The sequence below is a fragment of the Phoenix dactylifera genome, unplaced genomic scaffold (assembly GCF_009389715.1).
Source record: "Phoenix dactylifera cultivar Barhee BC4 unplaced genomic scaffold, palm_55x_up_171113_PBpolish2nd_filt_p 001466F, whole genome shotgun sequence".
In the NCBI taxonomy this organism is placed as follows: domain Eukaryota; kingdom Viridiplantae; phylum Streptophyta; class Magnoliopsida; order Arecales; family Arecaceae; genus Phoenix; species Phoenix dactylifera.
The window spans coordinates 22,570-39,733 of NW_024068780.1; the positions used below are offsets into that span (position 1 = coordinate 22,570).

The window sequence follows — 17,164 nt, forward strand, 5'->3', positions numbered from 1 at the left end:
TTGGTGACCAGTTGGTAGATCTAGGGTCACGACCCTTGATTTGGAAGGGCTCTGTATTGTAGAACCTCATAGGGCTAATTTTTGATTGTATTTGTCTATATCATGTGCAACATCTTAGATGAAATTATGTTTCTTTCTATCTAACAGTAAGTACCTCTATCCTAGTATTCTATTATGCATGTGAATTATTTTATAACACATAATTCGATCTTTGTATATTAGTCAAAATATTACAATTTAATTATAAATAATATTCATGCATATTTATATTAGATGTTTTGTATGCTTTGTACAAGTGAATTTTAAATTGCTAGATTAAGCATAAAATAAATTTTGTGGTAAAAAAACTGCATTTCCACTAGATTGGAACATTATAGATTTAATTAATTGTGATGCATCATGTCTAGTCTGACCATGTTTACATAGTTCTGGATCTAGTCTCATTATAAGCCTCTAGTGGGTCGATCACTGACGCATTCTAGTTGATAGCATACTATAGCCAAGAGCTAGTTCTCTTTTAAGCCATGTTAGTATCATAGGTACATGCTGTTGTGGGTATTTTTTCCATGTGATTTTGGAGCTAATTTTCTTTTGGGCCCCCATTGGGGTGATCACTGATGCATGCTGCTGAGCGGTACCTTGTTGTCAGATCTAGTCTCTTTTGAAGCTTGCCCCAGGCCAATCATGGTCATAGTCATAAAAGCCAAGAGAGAGTGTGAATAATTAAATACATTGATCTAGAATTTTATCTTTTAACCAGATACATTAAATATTTTTGAAATATATATTTTACATTCTTTAACATGCTTTTATTATAATAAATACTCTTATATTACGAGAAGTGATATTATGTTTATATTCTGCTTAATCGAACTAGAAATAGAGGTGACTTACTAGGCTTTTTAGCTCAATTTTTTTCTTTTTAGATGCTAAAGATTAGTGCCGATGGGATCATAGGCCATGAGAGAGAATTAGGAATCAGAAGCAATCTTTTTACAATAAAATGTTATGTAGTCTATGTAGGTGGAGTTTGAAAATAATGTTGGACCTTGTTTTATGAGTATTTATCTTTTTAAGAAATCCTAGCATCTTTGTTTACCTGCACTAATACTATATACCATTTCTCTTAGGCCTTAATTGCATGCCCTACGGATCACTTCTTCTAGGCATGCGGCTGCCTATTACATGCTCGCTTATGCCAGTAGGATGGATGTGGTACCTACAAAAAATGCCAACTACCGATAGATCGTAGTTGTATCCTTTGTGCTAAAGAAGGATTCACCTTCTACCATGCCAATCCATTGTTGGATCATCCACTGCTTGCTTTGAGATATATGTAGGTAGATAAAATGATGGAGTTTAGAGTGCTTTGAAATCTATGTGGTGGGTAATTCCAACAACCGACGGATGTGAAGGAAGGTGAACCCTTCTTTAGTGCGAAGGATACAACCGCAATCTACCATGGGCTCGGAAGATTCAGCTTAGATCCACAGAGTAATAATAACAATTATAACAATAATAACAATATGCAATACTCCTCTTAATGCTTGTTCTAGGCCCTTCCCTATCGAAATTGAATTTCTGTGAACTTGTTTCCTTTTGGATGTTGTTTCCTTTTTTCCTACTCTCTTTTTTTATCATCTTCTGTCATTCTTTTGGTGAAAGACATTTAGGCTTGGCCTAAATTTTTGTAGAAATGAAAATAACAGTGATAATCATAGTAGCAATAGTAGTAGTAGTAATAGCAGTAGTAATAATAGTAGTAGTATATGGAGTTTCTACAAAGACACATGAAAGTTTCCAAAAATAAAAAAAGGGGCAAAGAAAATTCAACTTGGTGTCCACTCTTCTTAGCTTTATATGATTCAATTGAAGACCCCTCCGTTTCTCCATCTTCTCTTTCTCTGTAAAACTGTAAAGTTGACTAAAAGGATGCTAATAATGTAAATAGCTCCTTAAAATTTTCTTATTATTTTTTTGAGGATTAACATCAGGACAAGTCCTTGATGCAAAATCACAAACACCAAGGAGAGATCGGAACTTCATGAACTTTGGGTATGAGAGAGCTTTGGTGAAGCCATCTGCGACTTGTTCATTGGTTGGACAACATTTTGACACGATCTGCCTTCGGCTATGACATCTCGTATGAAATGGTAATGGAGTTCAATGTGTTTGGTTCTTCCGTAGAACACCGGATTTTTAGTCATTGAGATTGTCGCCTTGTTGTCACAAAAAATCTCTATTGCATGTGGTTGAGCTTGCTTCAAGTTCTTCATAATTCTTCGCATCCAAATTACTTGATAAACAACAGTCGATGCAGCAATATATCCAGCTTCAGATGATGACAATGACGTAGTAGTTTGTTTTTTTTAGCACCATAATATAGCACCTGAGCCTAGATTGAAGACATAACCACTTGTGTTCTTTCTGTCATCTATAGAACCAGCCCAATCACTGTCAGTAAAACTAAATAATTTAAAATTAGAAACTGGTTTATACCATATTGCATAGTTGCTTGTTGCCTGGATGTGATGAAGAATGCGCTTTGCCGCTCCAAGATGATGCATTGATGGAGTATGCCTGAACCTTGACACCAAACTAATAGGAAACATAATATCCGGACGAGTGTGAGTCAAATACATCAAGTCACCAACCAGTCCTCTAAATAATTTCTCATCGGCTTTAGTTGTCCCTTCATTTAAGCTCAATTTCTCATTTGCATTCTTGGGGGTAGAAAAAGCCTTGCAATTTAGCAAGTTATACTTCTTAAGTAAATCCAATGCATATTTCTCTTGAGAAATAAAAATGCCATCATCAGTTTGTTTTACTTGAAGACCAAGAAAATAATGCAATAATCCCAAATCAGATATATCAAACTCATGCATCACGCTGCCCTTGAATTCTTGGATAAGAAAATCAAAGGATCCGGTGTAAATAATGTTATCCACATAAACACAAGTAATAAGCATATTAGTACATTTCACCTTCACATATAAAGTGGGATCACTTCCAATTCTGCGGAAACCATTTTGGTGAAGATACGAGTCAAGTTTTCCATACCATGCTCTTGAAGCCTGCTTGAGATCGTAAAGTGCCTTCTTCAACTTGTACACTTTCTCTTCTTTTTTACCAACAACAAATCTCTGTGGTTGCTTAACATACACATCTTCTTCTAAAGTGTCATTCAAGAAAACAGATTTAACATCAAATTGAAAAACTTTCCACCTCATATGAGCTACTAATGCTAATATAATTCTAACAGTCTCGAGTCAAGCAATAGGAGAAAATGTCTCAAGATAATCAACACCATGTTTTTGTACATACCCTTTGACGACCAATCTTGCCTTATATTTTGTATACTTCTATCGGCATTACACTTCACCTTGTTGACCCATTTCACACCAATGGCTTTTTTTTCTTGCGGCAATTCTATAAGCTCCCATGTGTTGTTTCTTTCAATGGCAGCCAATTCCTCTTTCATGGAGTTTTTTCCATTTTTCTATGCCACAAGCCTCTTCATAACATGTAGGTTCTGCAACCATAAGAGCAAAACTGCATGATTCATAAATCTCTTTCAAAGATTGTACCTTTATTGGAGAGGTATCACCATCAAGTGTAGGATCAATGTTGTTGCTGCTCAAACTCCTCAAATCTCTTAGTGAAGTCCTCCCAGAAGGCCTAGGTGATGGAAAAGCATGAGGTGATGGCACATTCTCATTTAATAGAGTTATTTCTGATTCATCTTCCACTAAACAGCAAGTGTTGATTTGGCTCTTATTTCCAATACTAACAGCTATTCTCATTAAAAACAACATCTCTACGAATGATGAGTTTCTTTGTTTTAGGATTATATAACCAATAACCCTTTATTTCATCACTATACCCAACAAATATGCATTTTTCACTTTTCTTATCCATCTTGGTACAATCATCAAAATCAATCAACACATATGCAATGCAACCAAAAATTTTTAAAGAACTTACATCAGGTTTCCGATGCCATCAAGCTTCATATAGAGTCATGTTGCGCACTACCTTTGTTGGAGAGATGTTGAGAAGGCGAACCGATGTAGCCACTGCTTGAGCCCAAAATTTATTTAGAAGATGCTTCTCATTCAACATACTTCAAGCCATCTCCACCACTGTTCTATTCTTTTTTTCAACAACTCCATTTTGTTCTGGTATCTTCCTTATTGTCAATAGCCTACGAATGTCATTTTGCTTGCAAAATGAACCAATACCATCAGATAAGAATTCTCCTCCTCTGTCAGTACGAAGAATCTTTATGACATGCCCACTTTCTTTTTTCTGCAAAAGCCTTAAATTTCTGAAATTTTTCAAATGCCTCTAATTTTTGAACAAGAAAAAACACCCAACTCATACGAGAAAAGTCATCACTAAACAATAGAAAATATCTACTCTTGTTCAAAGATAGAGTTTTTACCGGTCCACATATATCGGCATGAACTAGTTCAAGAGGCATTTTGGCTCTCCAGGCTTTTCCAACCGGGAATGATAAGCGGTGTTGTTTTCCATAAACACACCCTTCACAAACATCATCAATACAAACAATGGAAGGCAAACCACATACCATCTGTTTCTAACTCAACAATTTCAGCCCATTAAAGTGCAAGTGACCATAATGTAAATGCCACAACCAAGATTCATTCTTCACATTGGCAACAAAAGCACAATCACCAAGACGTGAAATATCACGAGGAAACATTTTGTTTTCAGCCATGTGAATCTTAATGTGAGGAGTGTTAGATTTTTTACTTCTAATTTCACATATGTCATCATGAAATATGACGGAATATCCCCTCTGAATTAACTGACCCACACTAAGCAAATTATGAGCTAAACTAGGAAAATAGTAGACATCACTAATTATCTTTTCAATACCTGATTTAGTATTAATTGCAATGGTTCCCTTGCCTTCTATTTGGACATGCTTGTCATTGCCAAGCCGAAATTGCAATTTCACAGATTCATCCATGTTGAAGAAAAAGCTTCTTTTTCCTGTCATGTGGTTACTACAACCACTACAACAAATGTTGGTTTTGCCGACTGACTTTTTCCGACGCTAGGGAAAAGCGTCGGTAAAGTTTGGCTCAGCGCCAACCTTTTCCGACGCTTTGGGTTAGCGTTGGAAAAGCAAAACAAACAACGACGCTCTAAAGCGTCGTTATAAGTTTTAAGAAACAACGACGCTTATAAGCGTCGTTAGAAAACTTAAAACCCCAACCCCTCGCTTGATCAGCCCCCTCTCCTCATTTCCTATCTGCGAGCCCTAGATCGGCCCCCTCTCCTCATTTCCTATCTGCGAGCCCTAGCTGCGAGCGCGCCGACTTCCCCGTTGCCGTCGACCTCTCCTTCTGAGGTAAGCCACCTCCTTCTCCTCCTCCTCCTCTTCCACCTCAAACTAATCTCACCTCCATCCCTAGCCCCGATCGGCGATCGAAGACTCCGCTACTCCGCCGCCGTCGACCTTGCCGTCGTCTGAGATAAGCCTCCTACTCCTCCTTCTCTTCCTTCTCCTCCTCCTCCTCCTCTTTGTTTTCTTCTTGTCTTTAACTCTCTTCCGGCCCCGTCTCCTCATCCTCTGCCGGTCGATGCCCTAGCTGTGCGCCGACAGCTCATCTCCATCCCGAGCGAGCCCTAGCTACTCCGTCGTCGTCGACATCGCCGTCGTCTGAGGTAAGTGATCCTCATACTCTCCGTCTTGATCCTCATACATATTTTCCTGTTATTGGGGTTAGGCAAAACAATGAACAATGGAAGAGAGAGCGCTGAGCAGTAGATGAGAAAGCAAACAGGATTTTGGATGGTAGACTAGTAGTATTTCTAGACTAGATTTCTTGGATCTTCTTCTCTCTATTTCCCCTCCATTCCTTTCCTTTTCCATGCCTAGACTCCTCTTTTTTGAGCTTGGATTTGCGATTAATGTTGAGAAGTCCTAGCCGAGAATATGAAAGCATGTTTAACAGGATTTCTGTTTTCGATAGGCCATTGACCATTGTAGCTTTTTTGTATGGCAAGGCTATTGAATTCATAGACAGAGCACCGTTATTCCATAATGTCCTGATGAGTTGTGTACTTTTTTGCTCTTTCAGAAGCTAATTTTTTGCTCTGTTAGTATATCTTCTTTCAGAAGCTCATTTTTCTGATGAGTCCTGATGAGCACCGTTAGTATATCTTCTTTCAGAAGCTAATTTTTTGCTCTGTTCCAACTTAGCATTTTTTCAAATGTTGATGTAACCAAGATTGAAATGGTACTTTTTTGGTATGCATCTAATACATCCACAACTCAAATGTTAAATTTATCACATAATATCTAATGGGAAATGTATGGTTAGATTTGTTTATGGTTTTGCTGTAGATATTTAATGCTTAGATTTGTTCAGATAATTAACTTTATTATATTTCAATACTTTACATATTATCAATTATGATATATGAGTTAATGTATCACATTATTCCTAACTTTTATGTTTTCTCTTTTCTTTTTTTTTGTAGATTCCTGATTCTTCAAACGCTTGTAGACATGATGATGATGGAGCTGAATCCCGTCCCTGATGCATTCTAGATTATCTTTTATGAGTTTGATATGTATATGTTTCTTATTTTCAGAGTACATTGTAATTTGTATGGCAGCTTTTCTGATACATGAGTTAAAGACATGGAGTTTTAATCAGATATATCAATATTCATATTTTGAATGATCTGAGTATTTGTGTCAATGTATCAATGTAATACAGGTTCATATTGTTATAATATATGTTTTGTAATTTGTATTTTATAATACTGATTATTGTTTTATTTTTTAAAAAAAAAAAGACAATTCCCGACGCTTTTAAGCGTCGATAAAAAAGGTCGTGGCACCACCGGCACGCTTGTGCCGACGCTTCAAAAGCATCGGCAATTGATCAATTTCCGACGCTTAAAAGCGTCGGGGAAAGTTTCGGTAAATCAGGAATTGCCGACGCAAAAAAGCGTCGGGGAAAACGCTCTGTCGGTTTATCGCCGACGCTATATAAGCGTCGGTAAAGCCATGTTTTTGCCGACGCTTTACTTCTGCGTCGGCAAAAACTTTTGCCACACTGGTATATCCGACGCTTTGCCGACGCTTGGCTTTGCGTCGGGGGTATTTTAGCCGACGCTAATCAGCATCGCCAAAGCTACAAGAAAGCGTCAGGATAGGTCCTTTTTCCTGTAGTGAACCACTGTCTAGAAACCACACATCAGCAGTACTTTCATTAGTATTCAAGCAAGTAAGAAACAAATTACCTTCCTCTTGCTTTTCTCCAACAAAGTTGGCTTCTTGTTTTGCCTTATCCCAGCAATATGGCTCAATATGTCTGGTCTTCCTGCAAATGGTGCAATATCTATTCTTGTGGGCTGCTTTTGATTACCTTTATCACCATTTTCTGACATTTGATGACCGTTGTCAGACCTTCCACATCACGACCACGTCCACGGTAGCCAACTCTACTACGTCCTCGACCGGCATACTTTTGGTCGGAAGTGCCTTCACAATTTTTGTCTTTGTTGCTGACCTCCAACTTGGCCTGAAAAGCCTGCTCAATATTCTTCTCGGCTAACCTGTTCATCCTTTCTTCATGAGCTAGAAGAGAACCCATCAATTCATTAAGAGAGTAGGTAGACAAGTCCTTAGACCCTTCAATGGTAGTTACAACATGATCAACTTTTGGTGGCAAACTTCTCAAAACCTTTTCTACAACTTTCTGGTCTGAGATGTTTTCTCCATATGTCCTCATTTGATTTATAGTGACAGAAATTCTAGAGAAAAAATATTGAACAGACTTACCTCTCTTCATGGACAAGGTCTCAAATTTTCTACGAAGAGTTTGAAGTTTCACCGTGGTAACCTTCTTGTCACCATGAAATTTTTGCTTCAAAGTAGTCCAGGCTTCCTTCAATTTGGTGACATTAGCAATCCGGGGAAAGATAGTCTCTGTCACTGCCTGCTGCAAGACAGGTAGAGCCTTTGCATATTTCTTATGAAGCTCCTTCAAATCCGTTGATTTCTCTATGGCTTTCGAGCTCTTTGTTTCTACATAACCATTCTCAACTAGATCCCAAAGATTATGTGAAATAAAAAATGTCCTCATCTTGATACTCCAAAACTTATAATTTTTCCCATTAAAAATAGATACCGAGGATTGTGAGAGGTTGATAGTGTTCATACCATTCGATATGATGAACCACCACCAAAGGATTACCTCTTCTTTGAAGATCCCTTGCTTTGGCAATGATCTCCACAACACACCACTATGCCCAGCACGACCGGAACATAGCTCTGATACCATAATGATGGATTCGGACAAGAAGAGTAGAGCTTCTTTGATTTATAGTGACAGAAATTCTAGAGAAAAAATCTTGAACAGACTTACCTCTCTTCATGGACAAGGTCTCAAATTTTCTATGAAGAGTTTGAAGTTTCACTGTGGTAACCTTCTTGTCACTATGAAATTTTTGCTTCAAAGTAGTCCATGATGGATCATTCTTAAAGATATCTTTATATCTTTAATGGAAGCAATGCAATAAAAATTAAAATTCTAACATCCTTTTTAACAAAACTCATAGCTGAAATAATTCTATTTAATTCATAATCTCTATGGAAGATAGAGGATATTTTAGTTATTTTTTAATATTTCATGATTATTTCATTAATATTTCAGTTATTTTTTAATTTTGTTTAATATTTCATTAACGGTGTATAGTGCAGATAGACAATTGGGTTATACTGCAACAAAAAGCTTATCATGTCTAACTGAAAAAAATAAAAAAATGGAGTCAAATGTTTCTCGCTTAAATTTGAAGGGTGGTTGTAATTCTTTCATATAGTTTCTGTAACATAGAGGGAAGGCTTTTTTGAGCTCTGTTAAGTATTCTGATTGATGCTTGGATACATCACGAAGAAAAATAAGCTTTTCCCATGTCATCCTTGAGACACATGGACAGAAGATGACAATGAAGTTGGTAATAGATGGCTATGTGAGACAACTGCAAATTGAGCATAAATATAAATTGGGTATAGCAGTCATGACCTTGCATTATATCGAATTTAAGTTGTGTACTAAGATAGGAATTGATGATGCCTGAGGGGAAACAAACCCTTTTGTACACAACCACAATCTTCGTTTGCTAACAGTGACCTATATCAGCTGCAAATCCACAATAGATTTAGCGAGGCAGTGAATCATACTCTACTTTGATAAGTTCTCACTCAAGTTGTCCTACTTGAGTTCAGGTGGTCTTGTTATGATAAGCGAACTTTTGCTTGCAACGTATAACATCTTGAAGAAAAGCATCAATGCTGGTGGTCGACGAACCACCGTCATTCGATGCTTTAAGGGATCTCTCTTTGAACTCTCTTGCTCTTCTTCTTAGCTCCCTACTATCATCTGCATCCAAGTCCATCAACTTCTGCACTACATTTGCTATCTGCTCTCTTCCAACAACACCTTCTTCCTCCTCATTCTTTATCCGAAATCCGACCTTCCAATCATCCACAATCAGCTTACTGTTTGGGTATTGATCCCACATCAAAGGGTAGGTCACCATTGGTACACCAGCGTATATGCCTTCTAATGTGGAATTCCAGCCACAATGTGTCAAGAAGCCCCCAACAGAAGGATGGCATAATACACTCAATTGATCACACCATGGCACCACAAAGCCCATTTCTCCACTTAGCTTCTTAATTTGTGTGCAGTCTCCACGCATAACCCATAAGAAGGGAACACCACTCATCTGAAGCCCAGTTGCTAGCTCAACCGTATGCACATCTGAAATTGGTAAGAAGCTGCCTAGTGAGACATATAGAACAGAGCTCCTTTGCTGAGAGTCCAACCATTTGTAGTAGGGATCAGGGGGATTGTCCCCATGTGTTATATAAGGGATGCAAGGACCTATAGAATAGATGGGGATTGAGAGTTTGGACCTAAGAGTGTTTATGGCATGGCCCTCGAGCTCATCAAAGGAGTTGAAGAGTAAACTTTGAGCTGTGCTGAACCAAGTGAGCACTTGTATGAAAGTTCTGATCATGTTTTGGCCGGAAGATTTTGAGAGAAAGTCAGCCAGATGTGGAGAGGAGTTTCTGGGAATGTAGTCCAAATAACCATTTGCTCTACCTGCCAGACAGAAAAAAAAACTGTCACATTTCATGATAACAGAAGTTATCGTAATTGCAATGCTTCTTTGATGATTTTTTTGAAGTTGATGAAACTTATGGAACTATTCAATGACAATAAGGCAAATTCAGCCACAGATAGGGCTTGAAATGAAGACTCCCTGGGTTGAGAGACCGTATTTAATCTCTCTTCTGTTTAGCGAATCGGGAATCGGAAGTCCTTTGGGGCATATGGTCAAAAATAAAATAATGGGCTGAGAAATATTTCGTACCAAAATAAAGAAATAAAAGAAAGAAGAAACTCCTATAGGAATTGAAGCATGTGAACCGGACATGCAATATTGAATTGGTACGTGCAGAATTAAGTATATATCTTTTGATGATGACTATGAGTCAAATAATAGCATCAAAAAGTCACGTTTCAATGGTTTAATGGTTATACTAAGATGCCCTTGAGTTTGGCCATATTATTTTTAGTGTAGAAGCACATGCACTGGGGATGTAAATCAGTCCTCACAGTTGCCTGCAATATAAAATTGTTTTGAGTTGATTCCAAGCTATAATTTGAGCTCAGAAGTACACAATAACCTCCTGGTCATGCATGTTTTACGAGACCAGCTCTAACTATTTCCAATGGAACTGCTCAATGTGACTCTGTTCAAATAAGGTTAACTAGAGGATCTACACACATTCATTTAATTTATTCAATTGAATTAAGAAAGTTACATGTTCTTCTGTTTATCAAAATTAGTGAACAGTTAAAAAAGGTGATGACGTTTCCATTATAATTCGAAACTAAATACCGAGAAAATTGATAGAGTAAGTGGAAGGTTTGAATGGCCAAGGGTCAGCCCCCATCCTATTACCTCATTTAATACCCATGCAACAAACTTTTGCTTCTTTTAGGCCACCAATGGTCATCCGCGGAACCAGACACGAATGAAGTTCAAGGCAGGAAACAGCTAGTTTTGGGCTGTTAACTTGGACCAACGGCAAAGTTTTAAGAGTCTACAAAAAGTGAAGGAATGGGTCATGTGAGAACAGCTTGAACTTTGTAATGAAAGTCTTAGTGTGTGCTAGGTAATGCTTGAGTCCCTGTAGCTTGTGGCTGAGTCTTCAACAGTCCACTAATCATCCTTATAATCACATTGTATCAAGTCCTTGCTATTAATTAAATATTATTTTCCTTTTCCAGCCCATCTTGTGTGCTCTCAAAAAAAAAAAAAAAAAAAACGAAAGAAATACTGAACATTGTCCACTGTATAAGAGTGGAGTTCTTCAACAAGTATACATCATATCCATTATCCAGACATGTCAGTGAAATACATGCACAAGTGGAGAGATCCATCCTTCCTTTTCCCATGTCATGCTTCTTGTCACATTACATACACAAGAAGAGTGACAGTGTAGAAGAGAGAGTCTTGAGTGTGAACCAAACTGATACCAGATTTATACCACAGAACTACCCATCTTTCATTCTTTCATGCTTGGGGTTGTGTCTATTTTCATTTCCAGATGCCAGTGAACAGTAAATTGTTCACCAGATGCCGGTGAACAGTAAATTGTTCACTTGTAATAAACAAGAACTAGTTAACAGTCTAGACCTTTGTATGGGACAAGTGGTAGGCCTTAGATCCCCTGAGAGGTAAGTTTACCATCGACTACAACTTTGCATGATGCAAATAAACTCCTCTAATCTCATTCCTAAACAGTTAAAAGACTAGGCTTAGTTTCAAGTCAGATGCTTGAGAGTGTTTTAGAGACGAGATTTTTATTTTGCCCTTAGATTTCATACCATTATTTGACAATTTGGAACTATTCACAGGGGAGCACACCTTTTCTTTTATGATGATCGTATATGATATTATCCAAGACCCACCATGATCTGTATTGGTTGTTGGATTTGACATAAGGAAGAACAAAACACTGAAGGCCTATTTGGATATTTCAACAGGATTGGGCTAAACATCTGTAGAAAATGGGCATGTTGGCCCATCTATCTTGCACTTTTTAGGAGTCTGTCTAATCTCAATCCAAATCCTAATCTTTGGGCTGTAGGAAGAAAAAAAAAATTATGAAGATCTTTTTTAAAATTCTCATAGAATTTGGGCTAGGTGGTATGTTTGGTGGATACAGAGCCATGCTTAAATAGATGGCCCAATCTACCTATAGAATTTTTGTTCCAACCCTATAGAAATTTTCAAACAGCCCGGAGGGCCCAATTTTTATATTCCCCCTGTCTTATCTTGCTACGCATGTTCACATGCCATCCACTGAACAAACTGTAGCACTTCAATAGGACAAATTGGGGGCCCCAAATAATTCAGCTTTTTCTATGACTGTCATTTTCTTAATGACGGTCATTTTCTAAATTATGCAACTTTGTCACCGATTTGCGGCCCCATCCAAGCACCGTAACACGCTAGGCTATTAGCCCACTTGCCAGGAGCCCCACAACATGGATGTGGCCCTAGAAGTTTGATTTCTCTCCAAGTTAGACATGAATAGGAGAGATCTAGTCTTTCTATCATGACCGTTCATATAGTTTATAACAATCATGATTAGATAAGTAATATATGAGATGCATGACAACAATATGGAATATTGGAGCTCTTTAATCAATATCCCAGTTGGAGAGGATCCTGACCAACGACACTTGCTAGTTAGCTAGAGTGCAGCCTTTAGATGGCAGTCAAAGTGTACATGTCATGGAGCAAAAGCACATGCCATGGAAACTAAGAATTCAGCACACCAAACTTTGGTTAACGGAGCCTCTTAGTTTTATTCTCTGTTTGGGATTACTGTTGGTAGTAGAGCTTTTGGACCTTTTAGCAATAAAGTTTTTGAAAAGTAGAGCTTTTACAAAAGCTGCTTACCATTTGGTAACTAAAGTACTGTGGAACTTCAATTCTACCAGGTACGTGAGAAAGTGACTAGCAAACCTGCACGAATCTGAAAGGAGACTTCAGACAGCATTGGTACCTTCTGAAAGTACATTGTTTACTGTATATGTATTTGTAAAGAAATAGAATTTTCAGTTTCCTTATGATAGTAATGTTAAGCCTTCTTAATCTAAGAGACTAGATTATCTAATAGTAACTTAATGTAATTGACAATATATGTGTGATGTTGATGATTCCTTGCACATGATTCTAAATTCATCTTATATGAATCGGTTGTCGATAATACCTACATGTTGTCATATATGCTGTACATAAATAATGAGCAACTAGTATTAAGCAACAATTTTATATATATTATAACCGTTATGATAGCAACAGACTAATAATGGCAATGAAATTTCACTTTCTCATTGTCACAAAATATTAATAATGCAAGAAACTATAATAATAATATCCTTATGCAAATTTGGCTAATATGGTTAAATATAAAGTGGCAATTTAGTCAATTTTGTTGTTCTTGCTCATCACTTCTTGCAGCATGGCTAAAAGTGACAACTGAAACAAAATCATAAATAAAAAAGAGTTTTTCAATTTCTTAAAAAGTAATGTTGATAACATTTCATGGGCCCTTATTGATCTCGAGCCATGAAAGCTACATGAATTGTCGTACCTTAATGAGACATTCTAGACAAAGGGTTGATGAAGATAGGTTTGCTTTCTTGCTTGTAGGAAGGCTAACAAACTTGACATCCCTAAAGCATGCCCATCTACCGATACTTGATTAAACTGGCCCACTACCATATTTCAGATCCTTGCACTGGATGTGTCATCAACATTGCTCCCCAAAACACTATTTCCCTCATCAATACAATGTGACATATGCTCAAGGAAGAGAATGGATCTATGTCTAACTATTAGATTCTTTTAAATTTAAACGATTCATTTTTGTACATCAATATCATATTAGAATTCATGTTTTATAAATTAATATACTAACATAACACTAACTGTAGCATGTAAACAAATGTAAAATATGTAATGCCTTTACTTATATGTTAGCTTTTAGGTGCAAATCACAAATCCAAATGGGTCTCTCTAAATGGCGAATCTAGAGAAGAAAGCTAAAAGTAGCAGTTTGTGTCCCTCCAAACAAGCTTTTATTTGTGCTCGGTTCAAAGATTTAAGGTATGAGTCTAATCTTCCCATCTCTCCCTTGACTTTCGAATAGAATATCCTATTTACAAGAGTCTATTTGGAAATCACTCTCTAGCCGAACACAACTTCATCAAAAGTAAAAGCAAACCTCCTTTTCTCTTTGTAATTCTTCTTTTTATTCTAATCCCAAACAACCAGTAATTAGTGATTACGTTCTAATAATGCGCATAATAAAATAAAATAAAACTAGACGGGAAATCTATGCACTTACCGGAAGCGTGGATCTCCGACAATGGGCGACCGTCGTCGAAGCTCCTGAACTCGTGGAGGGCGAGAAACACCGCCGCCGCCTGCGGGAAAAGCGCCGCCACTGGAACCCCTCTCCGCCGCCCTATCCCCGCCGCCCAAGGCAGGAGCGCGTCGGCCACGACGGCGTCCGCCGGGGGGTTGAGCGCCGCCACTAGCGCCTCCACGGGGCCCCCCATCTTGGTAAGCACCGCCTGGATGAAGTCCGCGTAGTCCTGCCCACGGGTGCTCTCAGAAGGGACGACGTCGGGGATGGCGCGGAGGCGGAGGTTCGACGCTGGCGAGGCAGCGGCGGCGGCGGAGGACGAGAAGGAGGAGAGGAGACCGAGCCATTCCTCGGTGACGACGACGGTGACGAGGAGGCCTTCGCGGGTGGCGAGACGGCGGCAGAGGCTGAGCATGGGGTTGATGTGACCGCGGCCGGGTAACGGCAGCGCCACCACATGGAGGAGGCGGCGGCTGGAGTTCCCGTTCTCGTGGGTGGCTTCCATTGGCGGGGGGAGACTAGGGGCTGCTGGGGGTGCGGAATGAGAGATGGGTTGGAAAAAGATATTTTGAGGCTTTTAATGACAAGAAAACGGAAATTTGGGGGGTGGTAGAAAACTTTTACCGATGGTGGTAAGGGGGCGATAATTCCGCCCAAGTTATCCGGGTTCGAAACGCACGGGCGTCGATTAAATTAGGGGACCGGATGCCCCACGCTCGGCTGGCTTGTTGGCGGTTATGCTTTCCTTCTACTTGTACCAAGGTGGCACTGGGGTGACGTACCCACACGTGAGGCGGTGAACCCAGTGGGGTGAGTCCACGGGTCGGGGAAGGCACGCGAAACCTGCGACCTGTATCGAACATTCCCTAGTGGAAGGGGGGCTCAGTAATGGGGCTGCTACGCGGGTGGGCTGGTCCCTCCCCCTCCCCTCCTATTTTTTACCAAAAAAAAAAAAAAAAAAAAAAGAAAACTTTTACCGATGAGTACGGTGAAACGTAGATACCGTATATACTTTATATTATAGATAGGATGGATCATTGCCTTTGCGTCTGTTACGTTAGTTAGGCTAAAAATATTATTAGGTTTATAGACTGAACCAATATAGTTAAAAAAATTATAACATTATAGACTGAATAATATTTATATTTATAAATATTTAAAAATAATTTTGGAGTTCATCGGCTTAAATTTTAATGGATGAAAAAAAATTACCAGGATCAGTTGACCAACCTCTCGAATGGTATTTATAAATATACATCTAGTTTAGCCTGTAATTCTATAATTTTACTAATTATATTAGTTTATTTTATAAATTTAATAAAATTTTAAATTCAATCGCCTAAATATTTTTTTGGATGATTTTTTGGTAATTATATTTTTAAAAAAACAATTACACTGTATTATTTTTATTTAATTATAATTATTTTATTTTTTTAATAAAATGGTGGAAACTTTTTTTTACCAAGCTGCAGGAAAGCAATGACAACTGAAGGTACCATGATTTGATTCACCGTCCTCAATCATACTGCATCCGCTCTATCAAGAATCCAAGGAAAGCAGGACAGGAAGACAAGTTGTATAGTTGTTAATGTTTATAGGAGCTATCCTTGAATCAGAAGGATTTTCTATAATTTAAGTTATAAAAGTTATATTTCAACATTTTAAAATTCTAAATTTTAAAAAACTATATTATTAAGCTAGTAGTCATGTAAAAATTTTCATAGTCCCAGTCTCGTTGAAACTCTGAATTGGGGGTGCCAAGTGGATAACTATACTTAATAAAACAGAATTTTGAATTTGAAATAGAAATACAAGTTTCCCATAAAAAAATTAGAAAGTTATGGATGGAAAAATAACCCAATATCTTTACTAGATGAGCAAGTTGAATAATGTATAGACAAGAATAAGGTTGTAAATGGGTTAGATTTGGGTTGGAACCATTCCATATCTGCATCAGAACTCAATAAAAAAAATAATTTTAGATACGTGTTCACATCCATTAACATGAGTAAAATCCGAACTTACATCCAATTTTGACATTTCAAGTAATTGAGATTCAATTTAGCATTTGACTTTTAAATAGCTTTGTAAAGATCCGCCTAGGATTGGGCCGGCCTCTGAATAAGGCGGCCCAATACAAAGAAAGAAAGGGGGGAGGGAGTATCCCGATCGGAATAGCCTCCCTCCCCTGTTTCAAATTTCTCCCCCTCCCGAATCCATCGGAGGGGAAGTTAGAGGGTGATTTAATCCTCCCATATCGGGCGAGGAACGCCTCCCCCCTCCTTCTAGGGCATCAACCGAGGGTCCTTCCACAAAAAAAAAAAAAAAAAAGAAGAAAGGGATTGGGTTTTACCTTGCCGCGGAAGGGATCGGCCCATCGCTGTCGATCCGGTCGGGAGGACCTCGCCGGAGGCAAGGTGAGCATCTTCTTCTTCTCCTCCTTCTTCGTTTTTGGCCCTTGCTTCTTTGGGAATGAGGCCGGGAAGCCTCCGGAATGATGGAGAAGCCGAGCCGGTTCGGCCTTCTCCTCTTCCGTTCCGGCCGGCCGGCAGTCGTAGGGCGTGGCACGGCCAGCCGTCGCCGGGCGTGGCACCACCGGCATGCCACAGACCGACGACCATGGAGCGTCGCCGGCCGTGGGCCACCTGCAGCCGAACC

The 17,164-nt window shown here is 38.7% G+C and overlaps 1 protein-coding gene across 1 annotated transcript; it reads right to left on the reverse strand.

Annotated features, from left to right (window-relative positions):
• Window positions 1-8,832: 8,832 nt before the first annotated feature.
• Window positions 8,833-15,053, reverse strand: LOC120108654 (UDP-glycosyltransferase 87A2-like). Its single transcript, XM_039122322.1, has 2 exons — window positions 14,486-15,053; window positions 8,833-10,157 (listed from the first exon to the last, which is right to left on the reverse strand). Exons 1-2 carry the CDS (start codon window positions 15,009-15,011, stop codon window positions 9,271-9,273), a joined length of 1,413 nt encoding a protein of 470 aa, XP_038978250.1. The 5' UTR covers window positions 15,012-15,053; the 3' UTR covers window positions 8,833-9,270.
• Between the last annotated feature and the right edge of the window lie 2,111 nt (window positions 15,054-17,164).

Bases quoted from the DNA above. Each gene is read 5' to 3' on its own strand.
- LOC120108654 (XM_039122322.1), bottom strand. From the start codon at position 15,011: ATGGAAGCCACCCACGAGAACGGGAACTCCAGCCGCCGCCTCCTCCAT. The intron at 10,158-14,485 runs GTAAGTGCATAG...TCTGTCTGGCAG, and splicing joins GTCGGAGATCCACGCTTCCG to GTAGAGCAAATGGTTATTTG.